Source organism: Notamacropus eugenii, chromosome 1 (genome assembly GCF_028372415.1).
Source record: "Notamacropus eugenii isolate mMacEug1 chromosome 1, mMacEug1.pri_v2, whole genome shotgun sequence".
Lineage (NCBI taxonomy): Eukaryota > Metazoa > Chordata > Mammalia > Diprotodontia > Macropodidae > Notamacropus > Notamacropus eugenii.
In genome coordinates, this window is record NC_092872.1 from 399978034 (window position 1) to 400003456 (window position 25423).

General features: G+C 42.7%; 1 protein-coding gene across 2 annotated transcripts in view; it reads right to left on the reverse strand.

Annotated features, from left to right (window-relative positions):
- SLIT3 (slit guidance ligand 3) overlaps positions 1-25423 on the reverse strand; it is a 796526-nt gene that overhangs the window by 101472 nt on the left and 669631 nt on the right. For both annotated transcript variants that reach the window (XM_072630930.1, XM_072630932.1), the window contains 4 exons: positions 24194-24357; positions 12505-12655; positions 9752-9826; positions 709-852 (listed from right to left, as the gene is read on the reverse strand). In XM_072630930.1, coding sequence (XP_072487031.1) covers positions 709-852; positions 9752-9826; positions 12505-12655; positions 24194-24357 — 534 coding nt within the window. The remainder of the gene's footprint in view (positions 1-708; positions 853-9751; positions 9827-12504; positions 12656-24193; positions 24358-25423) is intronic.

Here is a 25423-nt window from a genome sequence, read left to right on the forward strand (position 1 = left end):
GAGAGAAGGAGCCACAAGAATCTAGGAGTGAGAATGGGTTCTGAAGGTACTGCAGCAACGATGCCATGAGGATTTAACAATGGCCTGTGGAACCCCAGCCCAGCAGTATCTGAGACAGGGTTCATCTGGCAGTTATGCTGCATGTAATTATGAAACTGGTGGGACCAACTAAGCCAAGTTGTGAGCCTTGTACCGCAGAATCCAAGTTGGTGTAGAGAAGAGTATGCCCTGAGGTGCTTAGTGTGGAGAAATTTGTATGTTTGTTCTGGCTGTGTCTTTGAAGGAAACATCTTTTTGTAAAAGCTAATTGATATTAAGTGTTAAATGGCACTGGGATACTAGTAACTGGCTCCTACCAATGGGGGACATAATTGATGAGGTTGAGCTGACAGCAGTAGAAGAGAGATACACCAATCCCTCAGGGTAACCCTAGACCCCTGAGGTGGAAATGTGGCCTGTCTGGCTCTAGGAGAGAGAGCCAGAGAGCCAATCTATATTACCAGTCCCTCTGTAGGAGTTACAGATGATTTAACTTTTCTCTCATGATGGTACCAGGTGATCAATCTATAACCATAACCACCTCAACATATAGATCCAAACCCAAATGCTTACCCTCTACCATCCTCTGTTCCCTCTCATTTTCTCTGGACTTTTCATTTTCCTAGTCCTCTCTCCCTATTCCAACCTATCAGGTTTTGGTGCACTCACATTGTCTTGAGGCTGGTGAGTCCACGGAACATGCGTCCATGCACCAACTCCAGCTGGTTCCCCGTCAGCATCAGCTCCTGTACGTTGGCTGCACCATCAAAGACACCTTCCCGCACCTCCTTGATCCTGTTGTTGCTCAGGTTTCTGAAGGAAGAGGAGGGGGATGCAGGAGAGGGCAAGGGAAGGGAAAAGCAGTGGTGACCTTGAGTGGTATGAGGAAAATCATCACCCCATTCTAACCAAGTGAGGATATGAGGGTAAAAGTGAGGCAGGTGGTGCTTTGTCCACAGATATACCTACTCTTTTGGGGGTGGGGAGGGCTGTTGGACAATGGGTATAGGAGAAAGGAAAGGGGAGATGAAGGGCTGCTAAGGAACCCAACCCAGAGGATCCATGATATTTGAGCACTTTCAGCCCCAGAGACTTGTGAGTATGGCACAATTCAAAGTATGTTTTGATTCATTCAACAAATTGTCCTTAAAAGCAAGGGAGACAGGAATAAGGACTATACCCACTGTTTTACTGCTATAAGGAATATCCTCTACCAATGCAGAGGAAGCATCTCTGAAACTTTTTGTTTTAGGGAGTTACCTAGAGCACAGAGAAGTTAAGTGACTTGGCCAGGGTCACACAGTCAGGATGTCCTGGGACTTGAACCCAGGCTTCCAGGCCAGCTTTCTATCCACTATGCTGCCCCTCTGTATACCTAACATGCAAATAAAATATCTGTAAATGACAGGGCAGGGAGAGAGTACAGCTGGCCACTGATAGGAAGGAATCCTTTGCAATGTGAATGAATGTCACATCTGGTCAAGAAGTTTTGGGTCAAACAAAGGTTAACATCAATGGTAGTGGGAGATGCGTGCGTGTGTGTGTGCATGCGTGTGTGTGTGTGTGTGTGTGTGTGTGTGTGTGTGTGTGTGTAAAATTTAAAAATATCAATGCTTCTATGGGCCTTAGGGAGGGGAAGAAGTGGTGAAGGACAAGAGTATAGTAAGTGTCCAAATGAATTGAGGTGATGGAGCGCAATTAGAAATGCAAGGAAAAATGGAAGTAAGCCAGGTGCTCTAGCATCTCTGAATTGTGCAACCCCTGCTTCTAGAAAGGGTTGAAAGCACTGACAGCAGGAGCCCACAGAAGGACCACTCCTGATATTTTTGTTTCATAAATATAGAGTTTGGGATATAGGGTATTCTCAAAATAGGACTGATTTGCAGCCAACACTCAGTTCCCACCATTTTCAACCCTTGCCCTCACTTCTCTCCCCCATGTCCTAGCTTTCAAACCAGTGCTCTAAAATAATGTTTTATTCTTTTGCTGAAAAATGCCACCTTAGAACAAACCTTGTAAGAGAATTACGATGAACAGGCCTTGATTGCTCAATCAAAACATTAACCACTTGTTTGAGATTCTTCCCGGGCAAACACCAGTGGTACATGGCTCCATCCCATCCCCATGACAGAAGAGCCCAGATTGTCAAACATGAAAGGCTTCCAGAGCCTGACAAATGGAACTGAACCAAATGATATTTACATGATCCAAGGGGAGGAATTTAGCCTGACCAAGCACATCCTATTCACCAAACAAATAATCTGTCTGGAAAGCCTCCTATACAACCTCCAGTGAACCATCTAGGCCATCAACTGAACTGGGCTATTGATATCCTTGCCCTTGTCCTGGTGGCCAAGATGTGCACGCTAACCTGCAGACGGACTGTACCGGCCAAAGCTGTTACAGACACATCCTTTGTGTATAAGGCAGTCATATAATAACCCTTTGTTGTTCCTTTCTCTCCCATCCCAGGGAAAAACACAAACAATAGTTTGGAAGGCACCTATCCCCCTGACAGATGTGTGCGTGTGTCTCTTTCTACTTAATCCCATATAGAATCATAGCCCTTTAGATCTGGATAGGATAATTTAGTTCAGTGCCTAGCACACACTTAATAAATGTTTATTGACTGACAGCTCTCATTTTACAGATGAGGAAATTGAGTCCAGGAGTCTAGGGTGGAGAAGCGACTTGCTCAATGAAACACAACATGGGCTAACATATTCAGTTTTCCCATGGCCCAAGGAGAAAGGCTCAATAGACAGGTTAAACTATATTCTACTGAGGATCACTGTCTTATTTCATTTGGGTTTAGTCTGTTTTTTCTTAAATTCTGGGAACCTGGACGTAGGATAACCAGGAATGATGGTAATGCAATGAGAAGATTGCAAATTACCCCAGATCAGAAACCAAATGGGAAATAAAGGTTCCTTCTACAGCAATAACTCACCCATATGCCAGAAGAGGGATATTTTTGCTTTGAGAGTTGGGCTTCTTGGTGGATTAAAGTGCCCACAACAGGCAATGAAGATGAATACGATTGCCTATGAACTGAGTATTTTCCCATTTCCTGACATCTGTTTCTTTAAATATACAAAATTAACATCACATTACTGTAAGGTTTTGCATTGGATTTCCCAAGGCTAAGAGGACAGAAGACAGAAGAGGAGATAAAACAAGAAAGAATAAAAATATCCAGAGAGCCTTGCTGCTACAAATTGCTTTGATGGTACACAGACTGGAAGAGCATTGGATAACTTTATGGCAAATACCTGGAAAACCAGGCACAGAATTCTAACTTATTGCAATAAAGAATTGAGGGGACTCCAGAGCAGTTTGGTCCTATAAGCAATATCATAGGAAATCCCTAGGTCCTCTATCTTTTTCTCTCTGTACATCCACCCACCAATAAATGTGTGGTCAGAACCTTTATAATGACAGAGATGGAAGAGAGAATGATGAAGAGGATGAAAGAGGACCTTATACAGCCAGCTCTGCTATAAATCATGTTTGGAAAATGTGAATTTGTTCCAACGCAATTGATGTATTAGGTAATGGTGTTGAGTACAACTCACATTTTCAGTTTGCTAATGTGGATTTCTTTTACTTCTTCATAAGAAGCATTGAGAGAACACAGCTATCTGAACCACTTTTCAATAACTCACAAGCTAAACCTTTTTGACACCTGCTTTCATAAACCAACATCAAGTCTTTGTCAAGATAAGGTGTCATATTCATTGTAGATCTTTTGACTGTAATAGGAGCTGGGAGAAGAGAAAGACTGGTCCACCCCCAATCCCTTCTGCCATGGCAGCTCAAGGTACAAGCCTAGCAGCAGCTAGAGGCTGGGGACTAGGTTATAATTGATTGAATTTATCCTGTTTATCTATTTTTTAAAACAAAAGTATTTATGTATTTTTGAAACTTTTAACATGTACAAAACTGTGCTGCCATGTTTTTATTCAGTTCCTATCTTTTTTTTCTAATGTGTCACTAACAAAGTAACACATTTTGACACATTCTGAGTGCCATGCCCCTAACCCCATTTCCACCATAAGCTCTGTGGTTTTTTATTGAGCAGTTTTGTGTAGCGAGGTGCTTTCTGGGAACGCATATGTCGAGTTATAGCAGAACTGCCTGCAGTTCCAAACTGCCACCTCACACCGCAGGCTTAGTCAAAGCAGGCCAACTTGGAGACATCAACTCTAAGGAAAACTGCACACCAAATGAACTTCTGTTTTCTGTTTTCAGGCCCCATTTATATTCTTCCCATGAAATGTGGTTGTCGTCGCCTCCGTAAGCCAGGGGGAGTCTATCTGGCTACCTCTGTAGAGCTTCAGTCTGACAAGGCAAAGCTCTGTCTATTAGGGGTCTCTATTTTTCATGCTTGTTGGATATACTATAAACCCTGTTTGACATGAGGGAGGTGGCTGTAATCTAGACAAAAGCGCCAGCCTCAGGCTGAGACAGGAATGGGGGTAAGAGACAGGAGGAGGGGGAAGAACATCTCTTTTTCCCAGCAACTAATAAAACTGACTAGTGTAAAGGTTACATTTTGGGTTTGTCATCTGGACAGATAAGTTTGTGTGGCACAGTGGAAAGCACACTGGCTCTGTAGTCAGAGGAGCTGAGTTCAGATTCTGCCTCTCACACTTACTATCTGTGTGACCTTGGGTAAATCACAGGACTTCCTTAGGCATCAGTTTCTTGGTCTGAAAAATGAAGGGGTTGGACTAAGTGATTTCTGAGATCCCTTGAAACTCTCAATTGATGATCCCATATCATGCTCCGGTAATTTCACTGACAGTCTCCTTCAGCACTGAAACTAACTTGCAAGTCAACATAAGCCAGGTATGGTGGCACATGCCTGTGGTTCTTGCTACTGGAGAGTATGGGACTGGTGGATTGCTTGGGTTTAGGAGTTCCGAGCTGCAGTCATGCTAGAGCAGACCTGGTGTCCCCACTAAATCTGTAAACAGTGTAGTGGACCACCAGCTGCCTAAAGAAGGATGAACTAGCTCAGGTTGGAAACACAGAAGGTCAAAGCTTCCCTGCTAATCAGCAGTAAGACCAGGCCCCTGGGTAGCTACTGTACTCCCAGCCGGGGTCAGATGGGGAGACTCAATTTGAAAAAAAAAAAAAGTCAAAGTAAAATAAGAATTGTTAAAAGTGTGTGTGTGTGTGTGTGTGTGTGTGTGTGTGTGTGTGTGTGTGTGTGTGTATGTACGTACGTACATGTGATAGACCCTTATGCCAGTTTGATGAAGCTCAATGAGAATTACGTTTTTAGGTGCATAAAATAAAATATATAGCATGACAAGAGAGATCAATTATCTTGAGATTCATAGTTATAGTTAACAATAATCCTTGAATATTCCAGGTGGGAGTTTACTGTATTCAAATTTTCTCTTAATCCATATCCAGGGAATTATCAAAAAAAATTTAAAAAAAAAACAAAAACAAGCAAATGGGCCCCAGGTTAAGAATCCCTGATATAAAACATGAAGCTATATAAGCCCTCACTGTACATCAAGAAAACACACTGTAGAGAGATTTGATTTCAGTTCTTGCTTGGCGTTACAGCAACAACCCTCTACATTTGTTTGGTGCTTTATAATTTTCAAAATACTCTCCTCTGATCTCATTTTGTTCTCACAATGAAGTTAGGGCACAGATTGTTATCCTCATTTGATGCTTAACAACAAATAAAAATGGCATCTAGTATTTATATCGTACTTCAAGGTTTACAAAGTGCTTCACAATATTATCTTGTTTAATCAGCACAACAACTCTGTAAGGTAGGTGCGATGGTGATCATCTCCATTTTACAGATGAAGAAACGGAGACTGACAGACAGACTGAATGACTTGCCCAAGGTAACACAGCTAGTAAGTGTCCAAAGCAGGATTTGACTTCATGTCATTCTAATTCCAAGTCCAGTGCTTTACCTAATGTACCAACCAGCTTCCTATCCCTCCCACAGCTCAGAGTTTAAGTGACTTTTTCATGAAGATACAGCTGACTGGGGAGAGACAAAAGTCAGTTAGCTGGTTGATCAACCAGCATTTCTCTAGCACTTATCATGTGCTTGGCACTGTGCTATGCACTGGAGATACTAAGAAAGATAAAAACCCCATGCCTGTCCTCAAGAAGCTCACATTTTAAGTATACTCAAAGAGGCTCTAGCATCAGCACATTTTGCTATGAGCACACCCGATGGATGAGATCCAGACTGACAAAACAGTGCATGGTGTGTGTGTGTGTGTGTGTGTGTGTGTGTGTGTGTGTGTGTGTGTGTGTGTGTGTGTGTGTGTGTGTGTGTGTGTGTGTGTGATTGTTCAGATTATAAGAAGAGCAAAAAATGCTTTGCAAAAGACTTCTCCACAGGGCTCTTTTAAATAGCCAGCTCTGCCAGTAAACTGCCAAAGTGAATCAATTTACAACGATTCACATATTTTCTGGGAACTCAAATATGGTAGAAAACTAGGCAGATATCTTAAAGTCCATCCTGTCTACCTTTGACTCAGTAACCTTTCCTAGGCAATGTAGAAATCCCTGCCTTCTGCAGGAGATCTTTTCCAGCCCTATCTTCCCTCCTTCCCCCCATCTTCTTCCTCCCTTTACCAACCGTGCCTTCTCTCTGAGATGATCTTCACTTAAATATCTCGTCTATAATCATTTGTGTGGTGTCAGAATGTGAGCTCCTTGAGGTAAGAGACTATGACTATGATGTTTTTCTATATCTGAAATTAGCACACTGTCTGGATACAGTAAGTACTTCATAAAATGACTGACCAGGTATCCCTCCAGCCTTTCCCTAGTAGGAGTTACTATAGAGAAATTGCTACTGGAAATGGAATCTACTTTCTCCAGTCCTTCCACATCCCCCTAAATCTCTCACAGGTGAAGTTGTTTTGACTAAATCCAGGGTCTCCAACAACAACTTTCTCCCCCTCTTAGTAGACAAGCTAGAGCTCAACCCTGTCAGAGAAGAGCCCTGCCTAAGAACTCTGAGAAGGAGGGAGTTTGGGTAGAGCCTGGCCAATTAGGATGGCAGCAAAGGGTTTGGCGAGGAGGCTGTGATGGCAAATCCACAGGAGGCCAACACTTCTTAGTGAACAGCGGGGTGCAATCACCTCTGGCCGCCTGTTTCCAGACATCTGAAATGCACCTGTGTGTTTACATTCTCATCTCCTGCCAAGAATGGAGCAGGGAAGACTTATTGCTTCACAGGAAACAAGAACAAGACGGCTTCCCGCTGGGGTTCTGAATAATCATATGGCAGTGGCAGAAACGTTGCCATCCTTCACCACTTTCAGCTGGGCTTGGGAGCCTGGGAGTAGCCTTATTATATCCTTTGTAGTCTTTACTAAATGAAGAATGATATTTACAGCTAGAATAAGCTCCCCTTCTCTTAAGTCAGGACCTGATGCAATGAATATTTTTTCTAGCTATGTGAAAAAAAGAATAGGCAGCATGAGGTTTCATCTTGGAGTCAGAAAGACTTGGGTTCGATTTCCACCTTAGATCGACGGTGGTGTGTGACCATGGGCAGTTCTCTTAACTTCTCAGTACCTCAGACAACTCTTGAAGACTCTAAATTACAAAGAGCTGTCCATCTGTATTTGTGGAGTGAGTCCACCATGCCAGTGAAATTGCAGGTTGGAACCAATAAAAAGGATAATGAATCATCTTTACTTGGGAGCAAAGAAAAACTGAAAAAACCAAGCTCTTAAGTTAAATATTCCCTGCCTGAATATATTTTTTTCTAATCCCCTCAGGGAATTAGAAAAAGAGTAACTTCACGTCTCAACTAGTAGCAAACTCATCCCCGACAATCATTCCCCTGCCTTTCTTTCAATATCTGCTATAAACCCTACCTTCTACAAGAAGCCTTTCCCCATCCTTCTCAATGCTAGTGCCTTCTCTCTGTGGATTATTTGTAATTTATTTTGTTTATATCTTATTTGTGGCATCTTTGTTTGAATGTTGTCCACTCCATTACACTGAGAGTTCTCTGAGGGAAGGAGCTGTCTTTTAACTTTCTTTGTAACCTTAGTGCTTAGTACAAAATAATCTAGCACATTTGTTGTTCAATTGTGTCGGACTCTTCATGACACTGTGGACCATAGCATGCTAATGCTGTTCATGGGACTTTTTTGGGAAAGATACTGGAATAGTTTGCCATTTTCTTCTCCAGCTCATTTTACTGATAAGGAAACTGAGGCAAATAGGGTTAAGTGACTTGCCCAGTCACACAGCTAATAGGTATCTGAGGCCACACTGGAACTCAGGACTTCCTGATTCCAGGCCCAGTGCCCTATCCGCTGAATCACATAGCTGCCATAGTAGGCACTTAGTAAGTATTTCTGGACTGACTGACTGCTTGTAAGGTAGGGAGGGAAGCCAGAACATTCAGAAGAGTCTAAAACCAGCACTTTGCAGAGGAATGAAAGTCAGGACACAAATTCTAAGTTCTAACTTTGTTGGTAGGGGGAGTAGGGCTGTTTTAGATTGGATATTTCTCTTGTATAAGGGAACTCTGAATGAAGAAACTCTCTACCAGATCAGCTTTTGTTCTGAGAACTTGTAGTCTCAGAGAGTTGCCTGAGAGGTTAAGGGACTCTGTTCAAAGTCACAGCTCTCTCACCATATGTCAGAAGAAAGACTTGAATTTGAGTCTTGTTGACATAAGGCCAACTTTTTAGCTCTATCAAAGTTCTGACTTTGCCCCTAATTAACTCTGTGACTTTGGGCAAGATTCTTCCCTTTGTGGACCTTAGTTTCTTCATATATAAAAGGAGAGAGCTGAATTAGATCACTTCTTTGGTCCCTTCCAGGGAGAACATTCCATGAATCTTGAGTATTTCTCTTCTGTGAACTGAAAACAAAGCATACCAGAGCTACTAGATTTGCAAGAAATTCTAAATAGATTTCATTAGCAGGAGGGCCTTAGCAGCTACTGGAACAACTCATGGTGAGTGGGAGCTAAGGTGGGAAAAATTGCTAATAAATGACTTCTTGTAATTCTCCAAGGAGGGGAGAACTGCCATGGCCAGACACTTTAAAGTCTCAGAGGTTAGAGAGACTTCAGACACATCTCAACCCATACACAAACAAAAACGTTCTCTAACATTCTCAAGCAAGCAATCATTCAGCTTTCATTGGAAGACCTTTAGTAAAGGGAAATCCATTACCTCTCAGGGAAGCCTATTCTACTCTAATAGTTAGGAGGCTTTTCCTTAAAATCAATCCAAAATCGACCTCTCTGTAGCTTCTGTTCATCACTTATAGTTTTACCCTCTGGTTCCAAGCAGAGCAAGTCTAGCTAAGCCTCCATTTCTGTGTTGTTGTTATTCAGTTGTCTGATTCTTCTTGACCCTATTTTGGGGTTTTCTTGTCAAAGGTACTGGAGTGGTCTACCATTTCCTTCTCCAGCTCATTTTACAGATAAGGAAACTGAGGCAACAGGGTTAAGTGACTTGCCTGGGGTCACATAGCTAGGAAGTATCTGAGGTTGGATCTGAATTCAGGTCTTCCTGCCTCCAGGCCTGGCACCTTATTCACTGCACCACCTAGCTGTGCCATTTTTATGACCACTCCTCAAATACAGTTATCTAGGCTCCTAGCTTTTGCCCATTAGCTTTGCAGGCTCAATGACTTTGTATCCCAGATGAAATGTGGTGGCTATGGCACAGGGCCCTCTACTCACATCTTCCTCAGGTTGGGCAGCTTCTTGAAGATTCCAGTGGCTTCTAGGACAGAGATTTCATTGTCATTTAGACGTCTGGAAATGAAGCAATAGATAAGAAGGAAATTAGGTATTAGGATAAATGACTTCCATTCCTCCCACACTCTCTGTGACCTTCCCTGAGATAACATCATAGAACTCCACATATCTATCATCCTAATGTCATACATGAGTCACAACATCTGAAAGACATAACTGAATAGAGGCCTATCTACTATCAGATGCTCCTCATTTGAGTACTTGGCATCTTAATCCTAAAAGTAATTGAGAAGTACTGGAAGAAAAGAATAGTCACCACTAATCATCCACCTCCGTCAGGAATCATTATGGAAAGTTGTCCGTTTTTGCTGTCTACATAACATTTCCATGTGTACAATTATTGCAGCACCTAAACTCATTATTCATTTTAATTAAACTGGGCAAACACGTACTAAGTGTGCAGAGCACAGTGTCAGGTGTTACAGGAATGATGACAATAAAAATTGCATTTATATATCACTTTAATCTTTGTAAAGTGTTTTATAAAGATGATCTCTTTTGATCCCCATGATGAGCCTGAGAGGTAAGTGCTATTATTGTTCCTCTTTTATAGTTGAGGAAACTGAGACAGACAGAGGTAGAATGACTTGCCTAGGGTCATGCAGCTAGTCTGAGACTGGATTTGAACTTAGGTCTTACTGACTCCAAGACCAGAACTCTAAACCACTGTGTTACCTAGCTGCCTCAAGATGTATGCTGATCACCATGAAGTTTACATTTTGGTGTAACACAAAAGGGAAAGGTAAGGTGGTGCAGTGGTTTAGAGGGCTGGCTTTGCAATCAGAAAAAAATGGGTTAAAATCCTACTTCTGACACACACATGCTAGCTGTTGCCCCAGACAACTAAGACCACCTCTTTCTTACTTCTACAGGCAACTCTCTGAGACTTTAAACTACAGATGAGGAGAGCTACCTGTATGGGTGGAGTGACTTTCTACACCTGAACTATTGAGATCAATGGAATAAAGACAAAAAAAATCAAAATAATACATGAGATGTGTAAAAGTGCTATAGGAGGTTTGAAGGAGGAAAGCTGATGTCTGTCTTGGGGTGGAGTCAGGGAAGACTTCATAGAAAAGGTAGCACTGGATGTGAGCTTTAAAAAATGGGGAGGAATTTAACTGGTAAAGAGGTAAAAAGAGACATAGGGAACTGCACATAGTGAAAACAGAAATCTCACATTTTTGTAATGTTTTATAGTCATCCTCTCATCTGTTAGCAGGTGGCATAATAGATAGAGGACAAGACTTAGGAGTTAAGAAGGCTTGAGTTCAAATCCTGCCTCAGCTGCTTACTGACTTTGTGACCCTGGGCAAGTCACTTAACTTCTTGTGTATCTCAGTTTCCTCATCTGTAAAATGGGGATAATGATGATATCTACTCCCCAAGGTTGCTGAGAGGACCAAACAGCTTAACTAACACATGTAAAGCTCTTTGGAAAGCTAAAGAGCGCTTATATAATAAATTCTAACTACTATTAATGTGGTTATCATCTCACATATGAAAAAACCAAGAACCAAATAAATTAGGTAACTTGCCTATTGTTAAGTGGCTAAGAAGAGGCTGCAGACCAGAATTCAAACTGAAATTTTTCCAACTCCAAACCCATTGCTCTTTTGACCATACCACATGTATATTTTAAAAATATCTCAGGCTACCCACCACATCTCTGGGCTGCCTTCCTCCACTTAGGCAAGGGAAACAATTTTTTTAATATGTGCCCAAGGAATGCTACTTGTAATGCACTGTTGTGGTCAGAAAAAGACATACCCCTAACTGTCAATGACATTTTGGATACTGTGATTATGGTTTGCCCACCGATACCTTCATTAGCATCAATTAGTTAAGAAAATACTCATTATTCTCTTCCTACCTCTCTAATCTTCTCACACTTAACCTTCCCTTTATACTTTACAATACAGCAGCACTGGCCTCATTCCTGCTTCCTGAACAAGACTCTCCATCTTCCAACTCCAGGCATGTTTTACTAGTTTTCTCTTATTCCCTAGAATGTTCTCTCTCCTCCTCTCTATCTCTTGGATTCTGTCACATCTCAGCTAAAAATCTCTCTTTCTTCAGGAGGCCTTTCCTGGTTCCCCTTAATGCTAGTGCTTTCCCTCTGACATTATCTCCCATCGGCCTGTGTATACCTTGTATGTACCTAGCTGTGTGTATGTTTCTCCTCCATGAGAATGTGAGTTCCTTGAAGGCAAGGCTTAGGTTTTAGCCTTTCCTTGTATCATCAAAGTTTAGCACAGTGCTTGGCACAGAACAGATGCTTTATAAATGTTTGATGACTATTGACTGATTAGCCATTTTAGCAGCTTCATAATCATGATCTTCTGGGAGGCCAGAAATATCTGTCTTTTTTAGGTACTGCCCCCCAGTCTCAGGACTGGTTTTCACCTACCCCTAGAATGTTCTGTCTCTTCATCTTTGCCTCTTGGATTCTGTCAAGTCAAACTAAAAATCTCTCTTTCTTCAGAAGGACTTTCCTGGTTCCCTTTAATGCTGGTGCCTTCCCTCTGACATTATCTCCCATTTCACTGTATATATCTTGTATGTACATAGCTATGGAACACATCCAAGTCAAAAGAACCCACAGCAGGTTGGTTTATAGGACAGATGTTGGTACTGGTGATCACAGAAGATCCAGTGAGTGTCAGAAGACTTACAGGTCAGTCACATATTCTGGGATGTGGCTAGGTATCCGGACCAGTTTCTGGTTGGAGCAGTCCACGATGGTGCCTTCACAGCGACACTTCTCAGGACACACAAGGTCCATGAAGCAATCCCCACTGAATTTGCTCCGATAGTCCTCAGAACCTGGGCAAGGAGGCAGAACAGGGGCCAGGTCAGCTTCACACTACCCCAGGTGTCAGGAAAGGATGGGAAGAAAGGAGGGAAAAATGGAGGTAGTTGTACTATCCTGTCCATAGAAGCTCTCTTTTTTCTAGAGATTGATTGATTAGATTGAAAGTTCCCTGGGGGCAGGTACTGTCTTTTGCCCCTTTTTGTATCTCTAGTGCTTAGCAGAGTGCCTGGAACACAGTAGGTATTTAATAAATGTTTACTGATTGATTCAGCGTGGACAGCAGAACAAGTATTAGACTAGAAGAAGTTCTTACTTCCAGGCCCAGAGTTACCATTTCCTGGTTGTGTGACCTTAGAATAAGTTATTTTCCCTATCTCTGGGTTTCCTTGTCTTTAAAATGCAAGTATCAGACTAGATAATCTCTAAATTCTCTTCTTGTTCCAATATTTTGGATAAAAGTTATTTATGTACTTTTCTGATACTATCTACCTCTTCCCTGCCTCTCCCCAGCTTTTCTGGTATCAATTATTTATAGATAATTGTTCAGACATACTTTCACTCATAGTCTCAGGGATCAAAAATTTAAAAAAAAGGTTAAGAAATTGGGAGTGCTTTGTAGCTATTGCAGTTAAATCTCACTAATTCAGATTCACTGGGTTGGGGGCGGGGGGAGAGGCCAGATTAGAACAATAGATTATTTTTAAAAAATTAATTTTTGTTCCTTTGAGATATATAAGAACTAGAAATGAAGTAATGATGTACTGCCATTAGGGAGTTTTTAAATAAAGACACAAGAATTATTTGTAATTTTATATCTGAAGTATCCAAAGGGACTTAAAAACAATTTGTTTTTGCATGTAGCTTAAAAGTTTCTTGTGTAATCTTATTTATACTCTTAACTTAGTAAAGCCTTTCTATATCAACAAAACAAAGGTAAGTCTTAGGCCAATCCAATGAATGATTATAAATGAGAAATTAGTGGTGACTGAAGGGGTCTGGGTCTCTTTTAGGTGATGATTAGGATGACCAGGACAAACTTTCTTACCCCTTAGCTTCCCTTGACTCACATTTCCACTGATTTCTAGGTGGCAGGCATGTATTTAAAACTGAGGAAGCTCTGGGGACTGTTCTATCCTAATCTGTGTGATGCAAGAAGTCCACAGAAAAAAGGACACGAGCTTCCATACAGTCGGGGCTTTCTGTCTCAATGTATTAGGCAAATTGGCTGCCCAAAGCTCTCTAGTTCCACCCCCCCTAGACTATACTGACTTGGATGGTTTTTCTCTAGAGACTTCAGCTTGTGGAGTTCCAGACAGAACCTTATTTTGCTATTTTTTGCCAAGTTACTTGCTCTCTTTTGACGGGTCCATGAGTAGAAGAGAAGAAGCATTGCATTTCATTTATGAAAGGGTTTATAATGGGATTTTTGAACCAAGATATTAGAGTTACTGATCAAAGGAAGGCAGAGAGAGACAGACAAGATACATCATTTGCTTTACAACAATTAGAGGCCCTAAAATGGGGGTGGGGGGGTAAATTGACTAAAGGATAGCATTTGAGGATGGTAGCCTATTAAACGGATTTTCATCTTATTCAAAGGGAGGTCAGTTTGTACCTAGCAAGAACTTTTTCTGCAATATGGTCAGATTACAATAGACATATCTTTGTGACAAACATACTAATCCATTCTAATAATGTGATCTTGCAATTAGATCTCCTGGACTTATCAATTATTCTCAACTTTCTTCCTTTTTTTTCCCTTTGTGATTGTTGCAATTGTGATCGTTGGTAATAAAGACCGGGTTGGGATGTGATCATAATATGTGTGGGACAATTGTTAACAAATGTACATACAACCCAAGGCTTTCTAACCCCAGCCTAGCTTGAAATGCTGGCCCTGTCACTTTATATTTCATTACTAAACTACCCAGAGCACCTTAGAGCCATTTGTTAGACCTAATGATTATAGCTACCAAAAAGTATTTTTAACTTTTCCAGAGCTTTAAAAGTCAGTGGCAATCTCAATGCAGATTTGTCATTGCCAGAAATATTTAGGAGGAGAGGGCTAAGTCCGGGAAGGCAGGACTCCTCCTCTTCAGGGGCATTTGGAATGAAGAATTCTTGGAGGCTTTTGAGCAGGGCTATAAAACTCCACTTGAAATGGGCCTTAGGAGAGCTGATGTCATCTTGGCCCTGTGCCTCTTCCCCACCCCATTCCCCCTTCCCTCCCAGCAGGCAGCTCTGAACAACATTTGTGTGATCGGGTTGGGAGGGAGGAACCTAAAACCTTTAATAAGGGGAGGCAGGGGAGAATCCACATTTTTCCATCAGTAACACAATTGCATTATTAATTCCTGCTCAGGCGATGTTCTCCAGGAGGGGCACACACAGGGAATAGAACATTTGCATGATTTCCTTGCCAGCAGCAGTTTGGAATCCCACTCCCTACATACAGGGCTAACATGTTAGGTGGGGCACCTCGAGGCCTGCTGCCTTAATGGTGTGTGTTTTCTCTTCATCCCTGGGCAACAATTAGAGAGAGGAACGTCAGTATCCCAAGGGAGTTAATGAAAATCTCTAGGCAGATAGATCTTATAGCATAACTGGATCAACTCTGAACTGTTAACACTCATGCCACAGACTGGAACCAATCATTTCAGAACTGCTCTACGATTCTTTCCCCTTTCCCTTTTGTCCTTCCCACCCTACCCCCACCTCCTTGAAAATGAGGTGGCTGAAAGAAAAAAAGACAGAAATAGAGAGAGAAGGGACACAGGACAGAAAGATAAAGGGGAAGGATGAAGGTCTGTGGGGGTTTGTCGGCGAAAGAGAGTTATCTGGACAAGCACACAGTCAGAAGTGATGAAGAACACACATAGAGCTTTGCCAGGCACTCAAACCCATCCATTAGTCTGCAAAGGCAGGCAGAATCAGACGCCAGTAACCTGATAACATTTACTATTTTACTAGAAGCCTGGTGATCACTTGGGCAGGTGGCTGTCCTATTAAGTTATTCCCATCAGGGAAACTAATGCACACCCTAACCATCTGTCCACAAGGCTGAGTGAAATGACTATGGCCTTCTGGCTGTGTGCTTCTTTTTCAGGACCAAACTACACAGGGCACTTTAAGGTCCAAATGATTGAAGGGGCATGATTAAGGGCTGGTTGGGAGATTCTTCTCTCCAATGCAAACAATCCATCTCAGCAGAGAGAGAATGGCAGCAGTGGAGGGGAACGTAGCCTGTTTTCTCCATTCCAGGAAGAAAAGGAAGGTCTGGGGCTCACAGGTCTATTCTGGAACCATTACTCACAAAGGTATTGATGTGACTTTTGCTGGAGGGGGAAATCCATTTGCATTGTCTACATTCCCTACAAAATTTCCATTCTATAATGGTAGTGCCTTGAGAGAGAATCATGATACTGAGTATTAAGACAATCACCTATTTAATCTTCTACTTCTCTTACATTATTGGTCAACAGGATTGATTTCTGCACTGATGGGAAACTGAGGCCTATGAGCCACTCAGAATCACAATGTGCACACACTGGAACACAAGCTGGGAGCCTGGGTCCTGAACACTTGATTGGGAGGGATTAACAACATGGAGTTCAGAGTTGGAACCAGAATACCATATACCTTATGGATTAGATAGCCACAGAGATCCCTTCCAACTCTCACATTCTCTAATTCTGGTTTGAATTTCATTTCTGTTAACCTTTGAGAGTACTAGCATTTGCATTTCAACTCTGCTAATTATTAGCTAATTATTATTAATTATGACCTTGGAAAAGTCACTCACCTTTCTGGGCCAGAGTCTCCATCTACACAAATGAAGGTACTAAGGAGATAATTTCTGAGGCCTCTCCCAGCTCAAAAGTCCAAGGTTTTATGAAATTGGGCACATTCTCCATGGCAGTATTTATCACAATTTATAATATGTCATTCTAGAGGGTAGTAGCATTAGGTGGTGGTACTAGGGATTCGGGGATGAGAAACAAAGAGCCTTTTTCTGTATTGACAAAGTAGAAATTCCTACACAGAGTCCCTGCTGGGGTGCCTGACCTTGACAAAGGAAAGCATCTCTAATAGGGGCAACATAGACTTTTGGCCCTCCTGTTACTCAAGACTTGGAAGCTGTGGGTGAATGCTGAGCAGCACACAGACTCAGCCTGGGAGCTGGCCAAGGATGGCACCATCCAGATTGCTTCCCTCACCTTGAGTTTGTGGATCCTGCTTGCAAGGTGGATTCACCCTACTGCTAAATGTGTAGACTCACTATAAACTTCTGCCCATTGTTTCTTACCCTAAATACTGAGGGAAGCCAGAAGTAGTATGACATTCCTAACACAAGCCTTTGGAAAAAGCTTTACTGTGACAAAAATTCTGGGTTGAGATTTTCCCATGAAGCAATGGAACATGTACATACATAGACTGGGAGAAGGAGACCTACAATGTTTGTTCTTTTTCCCCCTTAGGGGAAAGAATCAGAACGCTCCAAGTTGACTCAATCAATCTGAGAATATCTTGAATCAAGTGACTACTCCTTTCTTTCCCCTAAGGGGGAAAAAAAATACAAACACCACAGGTCTCCTTCTTCCATCCTAGGAACCTGAATATGCACCTTGTTGAACTGGTTTAGTAACTTGGATTCAGGTCTAGCCTTTGGCACAAACTTGTTGTATGATCTTGGATGCATGAATCCACCTCTCTGTTCTCCACTTTTCCTACCTGCAAAATAATTCCCATTTCTCTCCCCACCTCCCACCCAATAAGAACACAATAAACAATGTCAGGGAATTCACAGGTATACCACTTAGAAATGAATGTTCCCTAAATAAATGGTCCCATTACGGTGGACAAAACTTGGCCCATGCATTTCCTCGATTCATCCTTCGAGTCCCCTCCAGTGCCGTGCCCTGCTTGGTGGAGGGATAGATATGTGGATGGGTAGGAGACTGAGAGGCGGAAGCCCGGATCGTCTTGGCTGTGGCAAGGCCTGAGGTCGGTGGAGACGGCATTCCCAGCGGTGCTCCGGAGCAGAGAAGAGAAGAGTCCCCGGCGGCGGTGGCGGAGGAGCACAGCAGGAGGAGGAGGAGAAGGAGGAGGCGAGGAGGCGCTGGGCCATGCTGCAGAAAAGCACGGAGCTTTCCGCGGTGCTTGACAGAACCATGTTCTGTTTCTATCATTCCACCACATGGTTAGATCAAGCACAAAGGAAAGCCCCGTGGCCAGTCAGAGTCAAGGTTAGGCAGCAGCATCACAGAGAGGAGAGGAGCGCTCAGCTCAGAGGAAGCAGCGTGGAGAGGAAGCGCGAGCCTGGCTGGCCACTGGCTGCACGAGGCTCGGTCACTCGGCCTCAGCAGAGGCCAGGAGCTGCTGGGGGCCTGTTAGTGCATCACAGGAGGCTCCTTGTGAAGGGCTTCCAAGGACAACAGACAGGCTGCCCCCCTTTCCACCCAGTGGCGGATGCACAGAGGTGGCAGTGGGGATGGAGGCTTGTTAGATACACAAACTTGGAAGGTTTGGAGTTGACCTCAATCCCTCCCGGTGGGAACATTTCAGGCCGAAAGAAGACATTTACAAGACTGCGCCAGCTGCTGGGGGGGCCTTCAGCTGGCCATCTGGGTACATCACAGCCCCAGGCCTGAATCTTTGACCCCCTGTCCCCCACTCCCATTGAAACTATTTATGAATGAGCTGAAAAGGAATCTAGAGCAGCAGGAATTTATCCTGAGTAGTTTCCAAATTTCACAGATAATGAGACCCCGTTCCCCTTGCGCGATAGCAGCAAATGCCTCCCTGTCAACTCCTCTTCTCACATAAAACAATAGACATTTCCCAATAGAAACACTATGACAGTAAAAATCTGGTAAATAGAAATAAACAAATGACATACCACTCTGTTCCCTACTTTTCCTAACTGTGAAATTATTCCCAGGCTTCCTTACCTCACAGGAATACAGAGTAGGATGAAGCCAGGCAATTCACATGAACAGCACTTGAAAAGAGAAATGTGCTCTCTCAATAAGTGGTCCCAATTATTATTGACAAAGATCAGCTCATGCATTTTATCATTTTACCCTTCACTTCCTCCCCAGACCTATGCCAGATTCTTCCTAGACAAACTACTGTCTCATCACTTCTAAGTTCAGAGGTCTCCCTGAAACAATTACGGGTATTCCACCACTGCTTTACAATATTTTCCCCTCTTCCTTGAGATCAATTGGAGGTGTGGGACTGGGAGAGAAGTGGTGTTGCAAAATAACATTGGGAGACAGACCAGGGTCTCCACGTTGGGAATGAGAGGTTTAGTACTTGTTGGGACTCAAGAAATTCAACAGGCACATCTATCTCCCAAACACTATCTTTTATGGGATATCACCCCCTGGCCCACAGAACTGTCCAGTATATTTAGAACTGATGAAGGAAAGAAAATAGATTCACATGGGCCATAACCATTTGAGAATAGAGGGACTCATAGTATTTAGAGCTGGAAGGGACATTTAAGATTATCTTGCTCAAACTCCCTCATTTTACAGAGAAGGAAACTTAGACTCAAGGAGGGAAAGAGATTTGCTCAAGACTAAAAAGTAACAGAGTTAGGATTTGAAGCCAGATTCTTAGATTCTAAAACCTGGCACTGGAAACTATGTTGTATTTTTTTTTCCCATATATGTACAGGTTGAACCAAGTTATCTTTTCCTAAAAATTTAGGTACAGATATTTCTCTTTAGATTTTTCCATTTATTCTTAATTTTGATGCTTAAATACAAAAATATATATGAATATAAAAAATATGAAACATACACACACACACACTCAAGCACAAATGTGCGCGTGTGTATGTGTGTATTGTTCCAGGAACTGGGAAGTCACTATTAAAACCATTACCCACAAGTGATGAAGGAGCCATTGAGGGTTTACTCATTCTCTGCCAACATATTTCTAGCTGTTCAGGAACTATCCCCATGGGGTTCTTTTTCTTAGGAGATGCTCTCTACTTGACTATGTCATTAAGATCTGAAATTTTACAAATGAAATTGATCTTCTCTGTGGAGATAGGTTCTAAGACTACCTAATACTTCCTGAAAAGGTTCTGGCTTTGGTTCTGGATCATCCAGTCATTTGTTTCTCAGGAGTCCTGGCAGATTGGGGATATCCTTGGAGAAGTCCCCCAGATATGTGGAGCTCTCACACAGGAGAAAAATCAGGCCTCTAGGAAGTTCAGACACACTACAGTGGAGCTCTGGAGTTAAGCCTTCTTCACGCTTGGCTTTCTCCTGGCCTATGATTCTCATTGGGTCAGAGATCTAGAGCTGAATGGGACTTCAGATGCCATTTCCTCCAACCTCCTAATGTTACAGATTAGGAAATTGTGGGAAGTTGAGTGATTTGTCGAAGGTGACATACATGGTAAGCATCAGAGACAGCTTTGAAATTCTTTTTGAATGTGGGAATTCTTTGGTCACATGACTCTAAAATCAACATCTGAAGGAGAGAGGATGCTAGCAACACCAAGACTAGGGAAAAACCCTTATCTTCACGTGATAAAACCTTATCACTTCATCTTGCTTCTTTTTTTGCTTCTCCACGAAGAAAACAAAATGAGTAATGAATTACGGTGGTAAGAACACTAATCAAGGGTTAGAAGGACTGAGTTCAAATCCGAGTTTTTGATCTTGCTGTATGACCTTGGACAAGTCACATCTTTTCCTTGAACCTTAGTTCTCTCTTCTGAAAAATGAGGGGGACAGGACCAGATGATCTCCATGGCCTCTTCCCTTCCTGTTCTAACATATTGTGATTCCATTGGAATCATCTTACTATTTGATGTATCCAGCAATCAAACAGCCTTCAAATTGGGTAGACCCAAGGTATTTTTCCCCAAACCTAGTATTATTTCATATACATGCCTGTACCAGAGAGGGAAAATAATACACAGCAGACAGCCTTTAAATGCAACATATCTTATTCTAGGAATAGCTTTTAGATTCTCAGCCAGCCAGACCATTGTTTTTCAGAAGGGCTTAATCTGATGCCCAGATTACACAAACCACCAGCATTCACCTCTAACCTGATATCAGCCCCAGGCACCGGATGTTGCTGATATTGAAAAGCAGAGATGAGACAGCTAGGAAACCAGATGTGGCCCAGCCAAGGAATGGCTTTCCAAGTTTCAGAAGCAGAACCCTAATTGGGCTTTAATTAAATCACCCATCTTTTCAATAGGGGAGCTTTTAGGGAAAAGTAAAATGAAGAGTTATTATCTGTCAAACTTAATATCTGTCACTTGCCCTTCTTTTTCTGCTAGTGTCTCTTAGAAACCCGATAATTTCAGACACAGAGCTTCCTATATCATACAATCAGTGTTGCCCAGTATCTTCTCTACTTTCTGATTTGGGAATGCCTTGGTTTCGGGGCAGTGAAGTCACTTGAGGACTCAATCTTTAGTTGTCAACATGTCCTTCTTTTCCTCTATTTCTCTCTTTCTTTCTTCTCATCTGCTATAATATCTGCAATGTGCAAATTGTGTATTTCTAGGAGGTATAAAGTCTTGCTTATTAAAAGCCCGATAAACATTAATCAACCAACTGAGGAGGCTGATTAGGCTTTTAGGTAGCCTTGTCTTCTTGTTACATAAAGGCCCCTAATCCTCAGGGTCCCTCTGAACCTGCTCAGAACCTCAGACTCCTAGCTCGATTTGAGGGTGTTTCCTTTGGAAGGAATATTCAGCTTTCTGGTCTCCAGCAACTCAAACTTTTTATTAATCAGGAGCTAGGTACGGACAGTCTGCTCCATTTCCCCTTCTCTTGCTCCCTTAGTCTCACCACTAATAATATGACTGCTCATTATCACCTCTACCAGAAAAGAGAGGCAGACAGAAAAAGGGAAAATTCAAATCTGATTGACCAGGGCCAGTCTGTTCTGTTTCCTTCTTAGCAATTATAATGTAAAAGTTGATCTGAAGAGGGAACTGAAAGGGAGACAATTTATTTCTCAGCCTTGACTTCTCCCTGCTTCCCTCCCAACCCCACCCTCTTAGATAATTGGGAATTGGTGGCACCTAAATTTTCTTACATAGGAAAGAAGCACAGACTTTGAGAGTTCAAAGGCACTTCACTGACCATCTAGTTCAACATATACCTAAAAGGAATCCTCATTCTGACATACTGGGCACATGATCCTTTAGCTTTTGCTTGTAGGCCTTCCTTAAAGATAATATCCTCCCTGGGTCTTTTCGTCTCCAGATTCAAACATCTCAAGTCTTTTAAAATGATCCTCATGTGATATGGACTCATGGTCTTTTGTCATCCCATTTACCCTCCTTTCTAGATGCTTTCCAGCTTATATGTTCAGTCATTTTCTTCAGTCATGTCCAACTCGTTGTGACTTGCCTTGAAATCTGTTTTGTGTTGAATTATAGTATGCTGCCTTTCAGGGCGACAAGACCAAAGGCAAAAACTTTTAAAGAAGGAAGACCCATCTCCAAAAATCTAAGGTTACTTCCTAGAGAGCACCTGGCCTGGATTCAGGAAGACCTGGGTTCAAATCTGGCCTGAGAAACTTTCTAGCTGTGTGACTCTAGGCAAGTCACTTAACCCTGTTTACTTCAGTTTCCTCATCTGTAAAATGAGCTGGAGAAGGAAATGACAAACTACGCCACTATTTCTTCCAAGAGAATCCCCATTTTTGATCACGAAGAGTCAGACATGACTGAAACAACTAAACAACAACACTTCCTATATGGAATTCCAAAATGTGAGGATCTGACCCAATAATGAAATAATATATTCATGCCTATTCTTATTATCCCTGTGTTCCAGGGTAGTGGCATTCCTTGGAACTAGCTAAATTGGTCTCTCCTTTCTCTTATTTCAGGAAGGCTGCTACTTATTGACTCCAGATCTCCACTAACATGTCTTTACTATAAAGCTAATGTCAGCCCCATCAGAGGCAGAGAGATTACAGCTGGCAGATGGCATTCTATCCTTCTCCTCATCTTCTCCCCACATATTCCAATCTTAACCTCTGGGTTTGAGTGTCCAAGAGCTATTTAGATTAGAACACTTAATTAGATCAGTTCAGGCTTGGCAGGAGGGAGGTGTGAGTAGGCGGAAGGATGCTGGTGTCAGTCACCACTTCTTCAGGCCCCCAGAAAAGGATGGGCCTGTGTGAGGTAGCAGCCAGGAGTTTAGAGGAGAAGGTTTTCCACTGTGAGAATCTGATTGGCTTAGGAAAGAGCTCAGGGGGTAGGGTTGTCAGGGAGGGGCTTGTGAGATCTGGTGCCAGCATGAGAGAGGGCATAATTAATGTGGTCAGAATTTTGGTCACAAATACTCATGCTCTGGGTGCCAGAGCTTTATAGTATAAGCAAATTGCAGCAAAATTCTCATAACAGGGAAACAGACCCTAGGTTCTCCTAGTGTATTAGGTTAAGAAAATCTTCATGTTTCCACTTGGGGAATAGTACTGAAAGGTCTGACACAGATAACAAAAACAATGCCCACGAAGCAAGATAAAGCTGCTCGCAGTTTGCAGGTTTCTAGTTACTAGGGAAGTCCTTTTCTCTAGTGACTAGTTCATGAACACTCAAAGAAAGCTAATCTCAAGAGGAAACTCTTAGGAAGGAGGAGGAGAAAGAGGATGAGGGGGGGAGGATGTGAAGGAGTGGGGGAAGAGAGCTTTTCTTGATGATACAGATTGCTAGAGTTGTCCACATGCAATCTTAGCACCTCATGCTATCAATCTCTCACCACTGGGAGCACAATCTATCATGGTGATTTTTCCAGCAGAAAAAAGACATAAATGATAGTAATTTTTATCCACACACTTGTCTGGCTATTCAGTCAATAAGAGCTATTTTTCTTTCAACCATGATGGGCTAAGAGACTTGGCTGTGCCCTGTTGTCCCTTCAGGGGGTGCTCCAAGACCAGCTGAGCTGGCTCCAGAGCAGTGCAGGACAAGTTAAAAACTAGAGATCCAGGACACGGCTTTCAAAGCAAGCCTTCTCCTCTTCCCATATACCTGATAAATAACCTAACACCTGTCTAGGTTTGGGGACAGGGCAGGGAATCCAGTAGAATGGGAAATGAACAACTGCACTGAAGGCCCCAGAGATTACTGAGTATAATTTATATCCTGGCTTGGGATAACAATCTGATTTTAATTTCTGCTCTTTGGGGAGTGCACTTTTCCTTTTAAAAGCAAACCATGAGGACATTAAAACATATGCATACAGATGCTACCCTTTCCCTGGTTCCCAATTATGTTTTCCTTTTCCTTTACTTCCCCATCCATTCTCCCACCCCCTCAGCCCAGCTGTGTGTGTGTGTGTGTGTGTGTGTGTGTGTGTGTATTTTCTTTTAAATCCATAAGGTAATTGGTTTTCTGGAGGGCTAACCAAATTTCTCCAATTTAATTTGCAAAGATGCTCCGTGAGGATCCATTACAGCACATACTGTCCTGCAGATTGGATTAGCGGCCTCTCTGGGGCGGCTGATTTCTGCATTGAAAAGCGTGGCCCTGGCCAGTATAACCCGATTACCTGAGCAGCGGAACTTCTTGCTCTTGATTTGGCTGATGCGCTTGTTGGCGAGGCGCCTTGGGCTGCTGCAGCGGGCCCCACTCGTCTCGATTGGGTTATCCTGGAGGTAGTCAGCCAGCCACTTCAAGTGGCAGTCGCACACAAATGGGTTTTGGGCTAAATGTCTGAGAGAGAGACAGGGCGGTTAATTAGGAATGACCTGTGATGCCACGCCCCATTGCTCTCCCCTCTTGTGCTGGAATAATAGAATTCCAGACTCCCACCACTCTTGCCCCCTGCCAGAGATGGGAGGGAGCGAGGATACATAAAGGTGGGGACCTGCTTTCAGACAAGAATTATGGAGGGGGCACTAGGAAGCCTATCACATAGAAACGGCAAACACGGGAAAAGCAGGCAGCTACTTTCCAGGTACTCATCCTCCAGTCTCACCCATCCTAGAAGCCCCTCATGTACTCTCTAGCTGTGCATGGCTCCTGTGGCAGAATGCATTTCTTACTCTCTCCCAAACCCATGGAATTCTTTACAGCTAAGCGAGGCTTTAGTTCTTAGGACCTGCGCCTGGTTCCTGCGAGAACATGTATGACCCAAAACAACCTCAGAAGGCTTCCACATTATAAATAATTCAATTAGTAGTCAACAAATATTTATGAAGCACTTCCTATAACTTAGGCATTGTGTTAAATTCACATTTAAACAGTGCTGTAAGGTCTGCAAAGCACTTAAAATACATTATTTTATGTGTTCCTCATAAGAGCCCTCTAACGTAGGTGTAGTTATATTCATTTTACATACGAGGCCTAGAGAGGTTAAACGCAGGATTAAAGGTCTTCGGCTAGAAACAAATCCAGGTCTTCCTGACTCCAGATCTAGCATTCACTATTTTGTATTTCCTCTCTAGACTTAAAAGCTGTGGCTGAAAACCAGGCTGGGACATGTGTAGGAAATCTAGCCCCAGGGCTTGGGTCTTTAAATATGGGGCCAGGATTTGTCTGCAGCTCTTAATAGTTCACTTAAAAACATTAAGATGTCTCTCTAGTCTTTGTAATGAATGGCTAACTAAGAGGTGTTGCAGAGCTGGCAGGCTGAATGCTAATCTGCTAGGAGAGCACATTAATCCTATGTCTTGGTGGCTTTGGTGACTGGGTTTTGGTGTGCTCATGGTCAGCTGAGTGTCTGCTTTAGGTTCCCATGTGCTTGGAGATCTTCCCAGACCCACACTGCCAGGGCCCA